This window comes from Cherax quadricarinatus, chromosome 94 (genome assembly GCF_038502225.1).
Source record: "Cherax quadricarinatus isolate ZL_2023a chromosome 94, ASM3850222v1, whole genome shotgun sequence".
Lineage (NCBI taxonomy): Eukaryota > Metazoa > Arthropoda > Malacostraca > Decapoda > Parastacidae > Cherax > Cherax quadricarinatus.
In genome coordinates, this window is record NC_091385.1 from 4,792,880 (window position 1) to 4,809,467 (window position 16,588).

Genomic DNA, 16,588 nt, shown 5'->3' on the forward strand with positions numbered 1-16,588 from the left:
AAATAGGCAGCAGAGAGTTTGCGTAAATGGGGAGAAATCAGAATGGGGGCACGTCACAAGCGGCGTTCCACAGGGGTCAGTGTTGGGCCCCTTGTTGTTCATAATCTACATAAACGACATAGATGAGGGAATAATTAGTGACATAAGCAAATTTTCTGATGACACCAAAATAGGCCGTCCAATTCTTTCTAATGAGGACATTAGAGCACTCCAGGATGATTTGAATAGACTGATGCAGTGGTCAGATTAGTGGCAGATGCAGTTTAATGTAGACAAATGCTAAGTTCTAAATGTTGGACAGGAAAATAACCATGCCACATATAAACTAAATAATGTAGATCTTAATAATATGGATTGCAAAAAGGATTTAGAAGTTCTGGTTAGTAGTAATCTGAAACCAAGACAACAGTGCATAAATGTTCGCAATAAAGCTAACAGAATCCTTGGCTTCATAGGAAGAAGTATAAATAATAGAAGTCCTTAGGTTGTTCTTCAACTCTATATATCCTTGGTTAGGCCCCATTTAGATTATGCTGCACAGTTTTGGTCACCGTATTACAGAATGGATATAAATGCACTGGAAAATGTACAAAGGAGGATGACAAAGTTGATCCCATGTATCAGAAATCTTCCCTGTGAGGATAGACTGAGGGCCCTGAATCTGCATTCTCTAGAAAGGTGTAGAATTAGGGAGGAGATGATTGAAGTGTATAAATGGAAAGCAGGAATTAATAAAGGGGATGTAAATAGTGTGCTAAAAATATCTAACGTAGACAGGATTCGCAGCAATGGTTTTAAATTGGAAAAATTCAGATTCAGGAAGGATATAGGAAAGCACTGGTTTGGTAATAGTTGTGGATGAGCGGAACAAACTCCCGAGTACCATCATAGAAGCTAAGACGTGTAGCTTTAAAAATAGGTTGGATAAATACATGAGTGGGTGTGGGTTGGACCGAACTAGCTTGTGCTACTAGGTCGGATGCTGTGCTCCTCCCTGAAGTGATGTGTCTGACCTCGCTAGGTCAGTGAGGTTAGACGGTCAGTGAGCTTAAGCCGGTGTTAGAATTGGACCTGCCTTGCATAGGCCAGTAGGCCTGTTCCAGTGTTCCTTCTTATGTTCTTATGCCTTTACTTCCTGCCACTGTATTATTAGTGTCAGTTTCACTGTGGAACAGTGCAAGATATAGGGGAAACTAGTTCCAAATATTGGTTTCCCTGTTTGTATTTGTTTACAAGAACATAAATTGTGTAATGCAGTCAGATTTCTTGTTTCTGGTTATGTTCTTTTACAGTCAGACTTCTTTACTGATGTATCATCAAATCACAGTTGTACACATTGATTTCCTGCAGTTCCAAGTACAGTATGTATTATCAACAAATATAGTAGAAAGAATATTTTTATAGACATTTTGTTCTGGATAGAGCTTTATCAAGTCATACAAGGAGTAATACATTACATTACATAAAGATAAGGTGAATGATGGAACTAAGAAAGTTATGGTTAGGCATCATCTGTGGCAGTGATGTGTGTGAGTATTGGCATCACGTGTACTTGCGGCTTCCTGTGTGAGACAAGCTTGGCAATACTAAATGCTCTTTGATCCTTCTCTAAGAGGGTAGGAGGCCTTGTCATTTTCTTCTTGATGTTCTGTATGTGACCAGTGTAAGAGGTGTGCATGTTTGTCTGTTATGTGTAATATGGATATTACAGTTGCAAGTTTTACATGTTTGCCTATGCAACCAACAAGCAAAATCCTTGACCATAATTATGTATGCAAAACTGTCAGAACAGTGCCTGTTATACAGACACCAAAATGCACACCTCCTGGACTGGCCATGCACAGAACTCCAACACTTTTGTAGTCAAGGAAAATTTAACATTATCAACCCACTTAACAAACTTATCTTAGAAAACTAAAAAGGCAGAGGTGATGCTAACATCCACACATCACTGTCACAAATGACACCTGACCCTCCTACTTTACTTCACCATTTGCTTACCTCTCACATTATTCTCTGTATGATTTGATAAAGCTTTATCCAAAGGCTTTACCATGTGTAAAGGACAAAATATAAATTCATTTACAGTAAATGTTCTATAGCTTTTTCCATTTTCTTTCTACAAATATTTTATAATACAAACAACCTCTATCTACTAACTGTTCACCAGGCACCTACAACAAAAAGGAAAGAAAACAGAGATTGTGAAAGTTGTTTACTTTGTACTTTAGACAATATTTAAAAAAACATTTTAGTTTTAAAATCATGATTCCCACAAACACTTAAGAGAGTTTTGCAACTCCACATTCTATAGAATATATGAAATAAAAAATTCTGGTTCTCTGAGCATCTGGGGCACTAAAAACTTTTTTGAAATAAAAGGTGAAAATATGACCACTAATCTTACCAAAACCCAAACTCAAAAGACTATATTTTGTGTTTTAATATGGCAAAGAATCACACACACCCAGTAACAGGCTTGAAGCTAAATGTACACAACAATGCAGGTGCTAAGTAGCAAGACTCCATGCATTTACTAGTTACATAATACAACACATTTTACTCTAACAAATTTCCCAGTGTATTAATGAAACTCTTAAAGATATTGGTGAAGGTGCACTGAACTAAACTGTTTATGTATAAAAAAATGGGGCAACTATGACTTCTAATTACTGTGTTGGTAGTTTGTACTTCCTTAAGTGTTGGACATTAAGGCCCTTTTTTCATGAACAGGATCATTATTAATATACTATTAATGTATTATCAATGATCATCCCAGTTTAAATGTCATGAAGTAATGAAATGGCAATCATCATTCCCTTGCTTCAGTAATACTACAAGTAATTTGCGAGCACGTATAATTCCATGTTAATGAAGTTCAATAATAGTTACAGAACAAGCATTTATTGGGGTGTTTCTTATAGCGACAAGCTCTAAACAGTGAAACCTTGACCAAATAAAAGCTTATTCTTCAACTTCATCTTTATACTTGGCAATATGCCATTTCATTCAGTGTAGCTGAAGGTGGTATGCAAGACTTTTTTTTCAAGAAGCATTCTTAATTCCTAAACACTAGCATTTTATTATAATTTCTCAAGGATTGAAATATTTAATGTAATGGAGAAGAATGAGGTTCACCACTTAGGTTGCTGGGTCCCCTGAGTAAAATATGATGCCTGCAAAAATTTATAAGTCATACTTAAACCTTTACTAAAAGTAATGGCATACAGCATTTAAATACAAACCCAGTGGTCATTGGTAAACACTGCAAAAGCATTTTTTTTTTAATGTTTTGTTCATATAAATAAATGAAGTAAGAATATTAACCAGCCATTCTGGACATCACAAATTTGTATACGTACTGTAAACTAATATAAAAAGCTTTATCTTTAAAAAGTGACTTGTGAAGTAGAGAGAGCATTAGAAGGCAGAACCGTTTCATATATGGGCTATTTGGAGATCCTAATATATATAGCACTCAATTAATTTCCTTTAAGAATTATAATATTGGCACTTAATCTGTAAAAGAAAATGCCATTACAACATTAGTTCTAAACATTTTAGTTTCACAATATTAATAGAATAATATTCATGAAAGTGCAAAACCCATGAGGGTCATTAAGCACTGCATGGCAGAGATACCCATAAGAAGAGGAATATTAATGGAAGAAGTCTAAAGTCAGTCATTATATATGACAAATTCAGTGAAGCCACAATACTGTAACACTGACAATGTAAAATTTGAAGCAGTCACAAGAGATGCTGTGACAATGTATCCAGGTACAATAGGTATGGCTTTATGATAGCTGTGCATAATATTTTATTTTCCAGCCTTACACAGCCAATTAATCATACAAGTATTTCCATGGGAAACAATACTTAAAATATTCTTGAGCTTTACTACTTAGTAAACTTGACTAAGTAATTTTGGTTCTTGTGCTTTTGTTGCTGGAAAAGAACAAGACTATGCATCAGAGATCAATTACTGCCTCACTTGGAAGAGCTTCCATGAAGGCTTGTGTGTTGTCATTGGTTCATGTGAGGCTTTTGTTTAAGCCAAGTTATGGGGGGGGGCCTGGGAAAGGCTCATCAAGAGGGACGCACCTTCATCCACCTCAGGGCTCCCGCCCAGCATCCTGCTTAACTCAGCATCATTCACTTGCACACCATGAGCATTTCCTGGTTGTAAAGATAAATGCGAGTATAAAATTAAATGCGAATAACTTCTAAACTATGTAAATTTTTAGTCATCAGTTCAGTAAAAGGAATGTATTCATAAATTATCCTTTCAAAACTTTGGTCATGTTATAAGTTTGCCAATACAATACAGGGATGCCTAACTTACATTTTTTTTTTTTTTAACAAGTCGGCCGTCTCCCACCGAGGCAAGGTGACCCAAAAAGAAAGAAAATCCCCAAAAAGAAAATACTTTCATCATCATTCAACACTTTCACCTCACTCACACATAATCACTGTTTTTGCAGAGGTGCTCAGAACACAACAGTTTAGAAGCATATACGTATAAAGAGACAACATATCCCTCCAAACTGCTAATATCCCGAAACCCCTACTTTAGAGTGCAGGTATTGTACTTCCCATTTCCAGGACTCAAGTCCAGCTGTATAAAAATAACCGGTTTCCCTGAATCCCTTCACTAAATATTACCCTGCACAGGAAATCCAGTAATGCAATATCTATTGAAAAATTATTATGCATGCGACTACAATTAAGACGACTATTCTTAGTTTTATCATTTTCTACAAGATAATCATTTCAGGATTACAAGACATTTTTAAACCTTGGGAAAAAACTTGCAAAAAATAAATTGTGTGTGAGCGAGACAAACGACATTTCATGCACGATGCAAAGCCCTTGTTTATATATAGAGCATTTTGGGCACTTTTAAAAGTTAGGATCCTTGGTTTTGTACTGTATAATTATTGAACCTTTAACTCTCAGAGGAGGTTCCTCTAATAACTGTTAGGTGCTTTTGATCCAAGGAACTGAACTTGCCATCCCTTGGTACCAATTTAATCAGATTGCCTCCTATTTCTCTAGGTGCTGTATGACCACTCCCTTGATGTTTGTAAGGGGATCTTGATCCAAGGAACTGAACTTATCCACTCCTTTCTTGGATTGAGCCAGACTACTTCCAAGTACATGTACTGTGTGATTTCTATGGGTTTTGAGCTTCCTAGTAATTAAAGTAAGAAGAAACAAACTGTATGAGCCCCTATGGGTTTAGTGCTCCCCTTATGAATATAAGGGGGCATACTAATACTATTGATCCTTCAAAATCCACAACAAATTTTCTCTACAAACCTGCATGAGCAACAAAAATAGACTTAAGCATGTCTAATTCTTTATTGAGGATCTTTATGTTCTCTTCTAGTTCCTCATTTTCATTCTTTAATTGTGTGACCTTTTCCACCATTTGTTGGGTCTTCATTTTTGTCTTCATGCGTGACTTTTTTACAGCCTGGTTGTTGCGCTCACGACGCCTGAGAAAACACATTTTACGTAAATTATCAAAATTCAGAAAACATTACATAATTATTAAATTTTCAACTTCAAAATAATCAGCATAGATTAGTTACATTACTGTACTATTAGCACATTACTCAGAAAAGGAGCTGTACACTAACTTCCGGTATTCCTCAGTACTTTTGATTGGCCGACGAGAGGTTGAGCTCCCATTAGAAGAGTCTTCACCACTCTCGTTGTCTATCCCTTCAATCTTTGGTGCCATCACTACTCCTGCCAGACAAATATTACTTTCATGAACTTTGTTGCTAGGACCATACACAATAAAATATTTTGATTATAAATTTTACTACTGTAGGTGGCCCTTACGGGTTAAGCACTTAGTTATGATAATAAAAGTACTACTGTTGGTTGAGTAGATTCATAGACTAATGAAAGGCACACTGACTGTCAACAAGATTATTTTGAAAGTATACATTACAATACAGTAATAATATATCTGAACATATGATAGTTGCTGAAGGCTGTTTCCATGGCTTACTATCAAACTATTGCGAGAGAAGAAAAAATTTAGCTACTATACACTATTATATGATGTAGACAAACCACATTTGGGGAAACAGTATCAATGATAGCTGGCTCTTATTGGAAACTGATAAATCAAGAAATCAATGCCCTCATTTCAAGGGAGGTTCCCTGATCCTTTTCCTTTGGTTGAACCTGATTTCTTCCCATTCCCTAAGCATTATATGACCCCTAAAGGTTTTAGCATTCATATGAATATTATACTAATTTTTGAAAATTAAAAAAATGCGTACCTAAAGGATACAACAGTACAGTAATCCCAATTTATGACACTGAGGTGTCCCTAAAAAAAATTTTTTTTGGAGGGGGAGCAGAGTTCTTGAAACTGTTTTCCCCATAATCAACTGCATTATAATCAGAGGTGCATTCCCTAGCCACAGTAATGTCTAATGTATCTAATTTAATTGATTTTGTTAGCCGAGAGTATATACACAACGTCAAGTTATACTTTATAGCGTACATTATTAGGTCTGCTTTGTTTCAACACTGGGGGATGCCAACCTATCAGGGAGAGGGGTATGGGAGATGACTTAATGCCTGTGAAGGGTTCTTGATTCACTGAATTTTACCTACCCTTCCCTTGAATCTAATTACTGTAATCATCTCACATTTTCCCAAGTTGCATCATCCCTAAAAGCTTAGCATCTCGCTAATGAATGTGATAACAGTAATAATAATTGAAGCTAGCTTCATTTTTTCCTTGAACCAAACCTGATTGTCTCCCATTCCCAAGGTGGTGTATTACAACTGCAGATTTAATGAAAATAATAATGGGGATGCCCATTTTTCCAAACTGGGACCTCAAAAGAAAACCTATGTAAATCTCTAATATTACTTAGATAACAATGTAGTATGGGGAAGGACTAAATACGTAAGAATTGTACACTGCCTGGGTGACAAGAGACAATCAGGTTTGATCCAAGAGAGGACAAGTACAATTCCCTGGATCAAGATCCTCTCACCAACATCAAGGAACCTCCCTTGAGTTATTTTTGGTAACTATTATACACACCACATTTTACCAGACAAGCATTGTTTATTGTAAATTGCTTACAATCCTAAAGGTACAGTTTATTTTTTACTAACCTGAAGCTCTGAAGTGGAAAGGTAGATTGGCGTGAGAATTTTCCACTTTGGCAAATAACAAAGATGGTCTTTTACTAGATCTTATAGTGGTAATTTATAGTGTTCTTCCTGCTTGATGTTTACTACCATTCCAAGGACACACAAGCTCAATCACCAGGGGCTGTCCCCCCCCCAAAGTGCAAACCACTCTCGCTTGATAAACCTGAGGAAGTAAAAGCAGCAAAAGTTTTAAAAAAATTATATTTTTGTTTATGGAAGATAGATGTATTAGAAAGAAGAAATTACTGGAGGGCAAAGGATTATAAACCCAGAAATGTACTATGGACATAATTACATGGCCTTGATACCTTCGATGAGTTTTGAGAGAGTCTACTTTCGGAATCCGGAGCACAGCTTCCTCAGATAAGCTATGAGCTGCAAATTTTGGCTTAAATATTGGAGAATGGGTCTGTGCGGCGAGTGTGCACAGTGTATATATAAATACCCCACATTTGTCCCATTAAGAAACTCTAACCTTGAAATATCAATTAAAAAAAATGGAAAAATTCTAGATATAAGAATGGTCTATGTAGTAGATCATTCTTATATCTAGAATCTGTTACTACATAACAGATGTAAAAGTGATATACATAACAGATCATTCTTACATCTATTACATACTACTCAAAAAGATGGGAAAAGCAAAACTTTGACCTCGAGTCTGGTTTAAAACTGCTACTTTGAGGTGTTGCCTAGGATGTTAGTTATAGTTTTATTGACTGTTTCTTGGTATCGTTTGATAGGATGGAAGATAAACTATCAAAATGGAGATGGTTTTGTTTTGTGTTAGGATGGAAAGTTGCTTGAAATTGGGCTCAAAGTAGTGAAAATGTTAGATTTTTGCCAATTCTCCTGAGCACAAGAAAGATGTTCTCCCCTCGGTCTGTTTTATGGGTTTTTAATAGGTCTGATTCGATTATTTGGATGAAGTAAATCATGACCAATCATTTCTAGTTATATTTTATTATCAGAGATTAAAGATAAATCTTCATTTTTTTGCGGTTATAATTATGGAAAGCAAGTGTAATATAGGAGAGGCCTGGAGATGTGATTAATGAAACAAAGAAAATATTTTAGTGTCAATTATGGCTACATTGTTTATTTCGGACTATTTTTAAAATTTATTTTTTTTAATTTTGTATAAAATTTACCAAATTATAGAGTTTTGTGCATTTTTAGGGTAGTTATATTTGAATGCATGGTTTCTTGTGTCTAATGGATATAACGGGAGGCATACTAGTGAAATTGCAAAGAATCTGGTCCAATGGAGCAATGGAACTGGCTTAAAATAAGATTCAAATTGGGTGAATTCGCCAATGCGCAAATTATACCCAGACTGCTAACTTTGCACCTGCATAAGTTATTCAATGAGTTTTCCATCAAATTGCGTATTTTTGGTATCATTACCTTCAGAAAACTATTCTCTACCATTTCAGAATATTTTTTTGTTTAATGACACTGAAAGCAACATTAATTTTGGAGATCTAGACAATGACAAAGATAAACCTTGCATTATTATAATCATGGGGGAGTGCTAAACCCATAGGATTATACAGTGTATGTAGGGGGGGGGATGGAGATAACCCTTGCAGCTTCATATTAAACCTTTCTGATACAAATGTTATTTTCAGATAGAAACAGTAAAACTCCAGTCCTTAAAACATCATTTCTCAACCTTTCAATTATTCAATTACAGTACGTATTTGAATGACACATCTCCAGAAAAAATGAGGCATAATAGATTGTATGGTGAGTGAGGGGATAGTTTGAGGTAGTCTCTTAGGTAAGAGGATAGTGGTGAGGGTAAGTGGTTCTCACCTGGCCTTAGTGACCAAGTAGCGGGGTGTTGGGGGGGTTATACATAACGAGGATAGTGGTCAAGGGTGGTGGTTCTCACCTGGCCTTAGTGACCAAGTGGTGGGGTGTTGGGGGGGGAGGGGGTTATACATAACGAGGATAGTGGTCAAGGGTGGTGGTTCTCACCTGGCCTTAGTGACCAAGTGGTTGGGTGTTGGGGGGGGAGGGGGTTATACATAACGAGGATAGTGGTCAAGGGTGGTGGTTCTCACCTGGCCTTAGTGACCAAGTGGTGGGGTGTTGGGGGGGGGGGGTTATACATAACGAGGATAGTGGTCAAGGGTGGTGGTTCTCACCTGGCCTTAGTGACCAAGTGGTGGGGTGTTGGGGGGGGTTATACATAACGAGGATAGTGGTCAAGGGTGGTGGTTCTCACCTGGCCTTAGTGACCAAGTGGTGGGGTGTTGGGGGGGGGTTATACATAACGAGGATAGTGGTGAGGGTAAGTGGCTTTCACCTGGCCTTAGTGACCAAGGGGTTACCTGGTTACCTGGAGGTTATTCCGGGAATCAACGCCCCCGCGGCCCGGTCCACGACCAGGCCTCCCGATGGATCAGGGCCTGATCAACTAGGCTGTTACTGCTGGCCACACGCAGTCCAACGTACGAGCCACAGCCCTGCTGATCCGGCACTGACTTTAGGTATCTGTCCAGCTCTCTCTTGAAAGGCAGCCAGGGGTTTATTGGCAATTCCCCTAATGCTTGATGGGAGGCTGTTGAACAGTTTTGGGCCCCGGACACTTACTTGTTTTCCCTTAGTGTACCAATGGCGCCCCTACTTTTTATTGGGGGCATTTTGCATCGCCTGCCCAGTCTTTTACTTTCGTAGGGAGTGATTTCTGTGGTGGGGTGTTGGGGGGGGGGTTATACATAACGAGGATAGTGGTCAAGGGTGGTGGTTCTCACCTGGCCTTAGTGACCAAGTGGTGGGGTGTTGGGGGGGTTATACATGACAGACGCACACCCTCCACCACAGTGATTATGGCTCACATTGTCCCATCCGTTCACCTCATAGCAGCTAACACTGCCAACTTATTTCCCGTTTTAAGTTTGTTATAACAGTAATATAATGTACTTAACGCTAAACACATTGAAACACGGCACTTGGTTTTATTCAAGGACTGTTCAGGAGGTGAAGTTCATAACGGTATGATATATGGAGACTTCAACGAAATATCCACAAGACATTTGCGGGTGTCGCCACACCCAGCAACATTGCAGAAGTAACCACTTCCTTTACCACGGTTGTCCTCTTGCTGAGTCCTGGCCAGGCTATAACGTGCAGTACATGTACACACAAGCGTACTCTATCTCGTGTATATAAAATACACTGATTAATTACTACTTTTAATTTTAAGCATTCTTGATATTAAGTATAAATGTGACCTGCGGCTTAATGACCCTCGTACGGTCAACATTATTATATAATCATGGGGAGCGCTAAAACCGTTGGATTATACAGAGCATGGGGGGGGTGGAAGGTATGCAGGCTCAATTCAGGGAACCGGAGCACAGATCCAATTCCCGAGATCAAGAGCCTCTCACCAACGTCCAGGAACCTCCCCTTGACGGGTTACGGTCAACAGGGCTCAGTAAACTTTACTTCATATTATGACAGCTGCAACTTTTTTTTTATTTACTATGTCTAAGAAACAAAATACGCATATTTCAAATATATTTTTAAGACCTCTCGAGTTACTGAGCAGAAATAGCATTCCTATACAAGAAAATGAATAGGGACTCGAGCCTGTATGTGCAATCACCACGGTTTAACGCTGTAACCACTCAGCTGTAGAGTTTACAATAGGATCTGTCCTTGTGGTTTTGCGCTTTTTTATTATAATAAAATGTATAAGCGGCACCAACTATGACCCTACTGTCTCATCCCACAGCCCCAGTTTTCACAGCATATTCCCGTACCCCTCAAAGTTATGTATGAAAACAGGTCGTAGGACGAGACAGTAGGGCCAAAGTTGGTGCTCTTGATACAGCTCTGTCACAGTATTGGTTGTAAAATGATCCTAGTGTAGGTTATTAGCAAACGCATGTGTTTTAAATTTCAAAGAGGTGCATTTTCAAAGTTGAATTTAGAAGCTAAGAGCTATTATCCTATATTAGCTCATTTCAGAGTCCAGCTCTGCCTAAGAAATACTGACACCCTGGTGTGCGACACTTAACAGTCAGTAATACCTAGTACATATTTACTTTTAGGTAAACATGGGCAATACAACAGGTATAAGTGAACATTCCAAACTTTTCCACTAGTGCCTAGTCCCTCGGTTGCGAGCCTAGAGATCTACCAGTTGAACTATGATTATTTCAATACATCGTTTTCTTCACGGCTAAACCTTGATGCTTGTGAAAGGCTCTTGATCCAAGGAATTAGAGGTACACTACTCTTCCTTGGTTCAACATAATTACCTATTCCCCAGGTGCTGCATGACCCCTACATGTTAATAAATAATAATATCGTTTAATAAACGAGAAGCTAAAAAAAATATTTAACATTATTGGAATACCTAATTACCAGATAAATTTTTACATTGCCTTATCACTTTCGTTTCCTCATAACTAAAGGTGAACAAATTAGCTTGGTTAGGTAAAGTTTGTCAGGAAACAGGACAAGTGTTTCCTGACGCGGGTCTTAGTCAGGTGATGACGCGCCTTTGGAGCTTTGGTCATCTGACCGAGGCCTTCCACTGGCTTACCGGTCCACTCCTTTAAAAATAATGGTCATTTAAAACCAGTTAGGTATACTAGGTTGGTGTTGGGGATATGCGCGACGCTCCGTCAGTAGTACTTGTTCCAGTGTCTGCGCGATCTAAGAAAGGCATCCCTACCACATCCTGTAACAAACCTGTAGTTCTATAGCATAATTTAAGTGGAAAAACGAAGACTGATAATGTTTGGAAAACTATAAATGACGTTTAGGGAACCATTGTCATTTATAGCTTTCCATTCTGGATCAAATTGATTTAATTGTTGGCTGAAGTGATATACTATCCCGAATTATGGTAATGATAGATTATAAAGACACTAAAGATTTGCTGGAATGAATTAAATGCAGCCTACAGCTAGTGTAAAGAAACATTTCTCAAAATACCCACAACCAAACCCATCGCCATTTTTTTTTCTGCAATACGTGATGTTATTAACGCTAAGTTGACGAATGAGACACACTTGTGTAGCATTTGGGTATCTTTATTATGGGAAAATTTTGCCAGTCAGTTGCTTCGTTAGTCTAATACAAAGAACGGTGGAAGATGAGTTTGAGGTAATCAGTCCATCAGTCTTGATAAAAACTTGTCGGTTTTCTAACCATTTAAACAGCGCTCTAAGACGCAAGCTGCCTGTTTTAATTTTGTCATTGTAAGTTAATAGTGCGTTAATGTTAGAATAAGTTAGCCTAAGGATAACAAATGTTAAAAATTTATCAATATGTTAGATCGGGAAGAAATCGGCGAGTAATCTGCAGGAAACTGAACGGTAGGCCTTCGACCAGTAGGCCTGGTCCGGGACAGGGCCGCAGGGGGCGGTAGCTCTTAAAATAATCACCTGGTAACCTTCAGGTGTAAATGGAGGATAGGTTGCCATATCTACATGAAGTTTGCCTGCGTAAGTTGAGGTCGGTACAACTGGTGTATGAATAACCAAAAAACATAATGGGATGCTAGTTAAGCCTTGTCAGCTCTTGCTGTATTAAATGTCAAAGATCAGGGTAGCCACAAAATGTAGTTGTATCTAATTTTGTATACATATGAAAAGCACGGAAAAATTAATCACCAATCCTATTCCTAGCCATATGAAAAATCATATATTCACTCGCAAGCCTTAAATCTATTATGGTCATAATGCTTGAGGAACACTGCCTATGATAATTATGTATTTATGGGTTTTGTTTAGAAAATTTAAACAATAGAAACGTTTGAAAACCTAATCAAAATCAAATTTACTCTGCCATACAGAGTCAGGGAGTGATATAAAAAAAAAACAGGCTTTACCTAAAGAAAGCGCCAATTCCTCAGATAAAGAACCAGTCACTAGCATCAAGGAACCTCCATTGAAGGGCCTTAAGTCAGACATCCTTACAAGGATTTAAGAAATAAAATCGACGACCAAAGCAAGACTCGCCGATTACTATTACTACAGATATATCAATTTTACTCCTTTCCATAAAGACGTTGATTTAATTTGAAATCCTATCGACGACACAAAGAGTTAGGCTGCACATCACCTCTACATCAATCATGGCTACTTTAATTACTAATCCAGTGATGAAAAGTAAACTAAGCAAGACATACACCACTCCAAATGCACAAACACTGCTCTTCTCAGTATACACATCAACAGTGATTATATATATATATATATATATTATATATATATATATATATATATATATATATATATATATATATATATATATATATATATATATATATATATATACATATATATATATACACACACACACACACTGTACTCATCTGAATAGTATTTGGCACTATTCATTTTACCAAATACGTACGAAGAACTGTAATAAATATAGTGTAGACCAGGAAACAAATTTAATGCAAAATTGTCGAGCTCGGCAGTGCTGTATAGCCCTTGTAGTTTAGCGCTTCTTTTTTATAATAATAATGTAGAGTTCGGCATTAGGCCGTTCGATAGTTTATATAGTTTTTCATAAAAAAAATTGAATACACCATAATGAGCGGTTACTATGATCTCTGACATTTTACAAGGTTACAGGAAAAACCTAATACAGTATGATAACCTGTCAGTTTCCTTTATTATTCATGAAGGAAGCTAAACCCATGAGGGGTCAGACCACCAGGAGGAATATAGGCAATTAGGTTCAATCCAGGGAAAGAGAGGATATGTCCAAATCCTTGAATCACAAGCCACTCACTTTCTTTGAGGGAACATAAGCCTATACAAATTTTAAAAAAATTAAAAAAAAAAAAAAAACGGCTACGAACCGTCCTATCAAAGCATTAACTGCGCAACACCAAGAGACGCACATATCCCAAGCATTTCACTCGTGGCGCAAGCATGGATCGTTACTTAATACACTCATTACGCAAGACGGGTTTCCTGTCGTATTTAGTAGGAGAATGGCGTCTCAAAAACTAATGAAATTTAGCAGCCTAAGTTAAGAGACTAGCAGAGCTACTAGCATATCGCCTAGCATCCCACTATGGGTTCAATAGCTAAAAGTAAGTTTATTCAGGTATACACAAATACAGTTATATAGAATTATCATACATAGCAGCATATGTGTAGAGAACCTAGGATAACCCAAAAAAGTCAGACACAGTGACTTATTTCCATTGGGCACCTTTAAAAGGTTTCTTCCCGACAGAGCTGGAGTTATTTTTACAAATAAATGGATTACCGCTTTAGATGGCATATCACACAATTTAGTAAAAAGAATGAAGACATCAAATTATATATAGGTAAAACTGGTCAATTAACAAGAACTCATTTGAAATTAAGTCCTTTCAAAAATTTTCTCATACGTTTAAAGCTATATTTTTTTCATTTACGTTAATGTAAAAACTAATAGTTTTGTACCAAAAGAACCTTAGAAAACTTACCTAACCTTATTATAACAAGCTAAATTTAATTTAGCCTAATCCAACTAAATATATTTTAGACAAGTTTACAATAATTTAATAATAGGTTCAGAATGATTGCGAAATTATTGCATACACACATTTTAGCCTGCCTTATTCGGCAAGAAGAGAGTTGCTATATAAGCCAAAATCGTAAGTTTTACCTATTCGGCACATTATATATATATATATATATATATATATATATATATATATATATATATATATATATATATATATATATATATATATATATATATATATATATATATATATATATATATACATATATATATATATATATATATATATATATACATATATATATATATATATATATATATATATATATATATATATATATATATATATATATATATATATATATTATATATATATATTATATATATTATATATATTATATATATATTATATATATTATATATATATATTATATATATATATATATATTATATATATTATATATTTTTTTTTTTTTTATTTATTATCACACCGGCCGATTCCCACCAAGGCAGGGTGGCCCGAAAAAGAAAAACTTTCACCATCATTCACTCCATCACTGTCTTGCCAGAAGGGTGCTTTACACTACAGTTTTTAAACTGCAACATTAACACCCCTCCTTCAGAGTGCAGGCACTGTACTTCCCATCTCCAGGACTCAAGTCCGGCCTGCCGGTTTCCCTGAATCCCTTCATAAATGTTACTTTGCTCACACTCCAACAGCACGTCAAGTATTAAAAACCATTTGTCTCCATTCACTCCTATCAAACACGCTCACGCATGCCTGCTGGAAGTCCAAGCCCCTCGCACACAAAACCTCCTTTACCCCCTCCCTCCAACCCTTCCTAGGCCGACCCCTACCCCGCCTTCCTTCCACTACAGACTGATACACTCTTGAAGTCATTCTGTTTCGCTCCATTCTCTCTACATGTCCGAACCACCTCAACAACCCTTCCTCAGCCCTCTGGACAACAGTTTTGGTAATCCCGCACCTCCTCCTAACTTCCAAACTACGAATTCTCTGCATTATATTCACACCACACATTGCCCTCAGACATGACATCTCCACTGCCTCCAGCCTTCTCCTCGCTGCAACATTCATCACCCACGCTTCACACCCATATAAGAGCGTTGGTAAAACTATACTCTCATACATTCCCCTCTTTGCCTCCAAGGACAAAGTTCTTTGTCTCCACAGACTCCTAAGTGCACCACTCACTCTTTTTCCCTCATCAATTCTATGATTCACCTCATCTTTCATAGACCCATCCGCTGACACGTCCACTCCCAAATATCTGAATACGTTCACCTCCTCCATACTCTCTCCCTCCAATCTGATATTCAATCTTTCATCACCTAATCTTTTTGTTATCCTCATAACCTTACTCTTTCCTGTATTCACCTTTAATTTTCTTCTTTTGCACACCCTACCAAATTCATCCACCAATCTCTGCAACTTCTCTTCAGAATCTCCCAAGAGCACAGTGTCATCAGCAAAGAGCAGCTGTGACAACTCCCACTTTGTGTGTGATTCTTTATCTTTTAACTCCACGCCTCTTGCCAAGACCCTCGCATTTACTTCTCTTACAACCCCATCTATAAATATATTAAACAACCACGGTGACATCACACATCCTTGTCTAAGGCCTACTTTTACTGGGAAAAAATTTCCCTCTTTCCTACATACTCTAACTTGAGCCTCACTATCCTCGTAAAAACTCTTCACTGCTTTCAGTAACCTACCTCCTACACCATACACTTGCAACATCTGCCACATTGCCCCCCTATCCACCCTGTCATACGCCTTTTCCAAATCCATAAATGCCACAAAGACCTCTTTATCCTTATCTAAATACTGTTCACTTATATGTTTCACTGTAAACACCTGGTCCACACATCC

At 37.3% G+C, this 16,588-nt stretch overlaps 1 protein-coding gene across 3 annotated transcripts in view; it reads right to left on the reverse strand.

The window, feature by feature from the left end:
* Positions 1 to 2,202: 2,202 nt before the first annotated feature.
* LOC128700876 (CCAAT/enhancer-binding protein gamma) overlaps positions 2,203 to 16,588 on the reverse strand; it is a 42,385-nt gene continuing 27,999 nt past the window's right edge. For 2 of the 3 annotated variants that reach the window (XM_053794340.2, XM_053794341.2), the window contains 4 exons: positions 7,156 to 7,357; positions 5,646 to 5,757; positions 5,323 to 5,501; positions 2,203 to 4,179 (listed from right to left, as the gene is read on the reverse strand). In XM_053794340.2, the coding sequence (XP_053650315.1) occupies positions 4,052 to 4,179; positions 5,323 to 5,501; positions 5,646 to 5,749 (411 nt within the window). In that variant the 5' untranslated portion in view covers positions 5,750 to 5,757; positions 7,156 to 7,357 and the 3' untranslated portion in view covers positions 2,203 to 4,051. The remainder of the gene's footprint in view (positions 4,180 to 5,322; positions 5,502 to 5,645; positions 5,758 to 7,155; positions 7,358 to 16,588) is intronic. The other variant, XM_053794342.2, reaches the window with a different exon arrangement.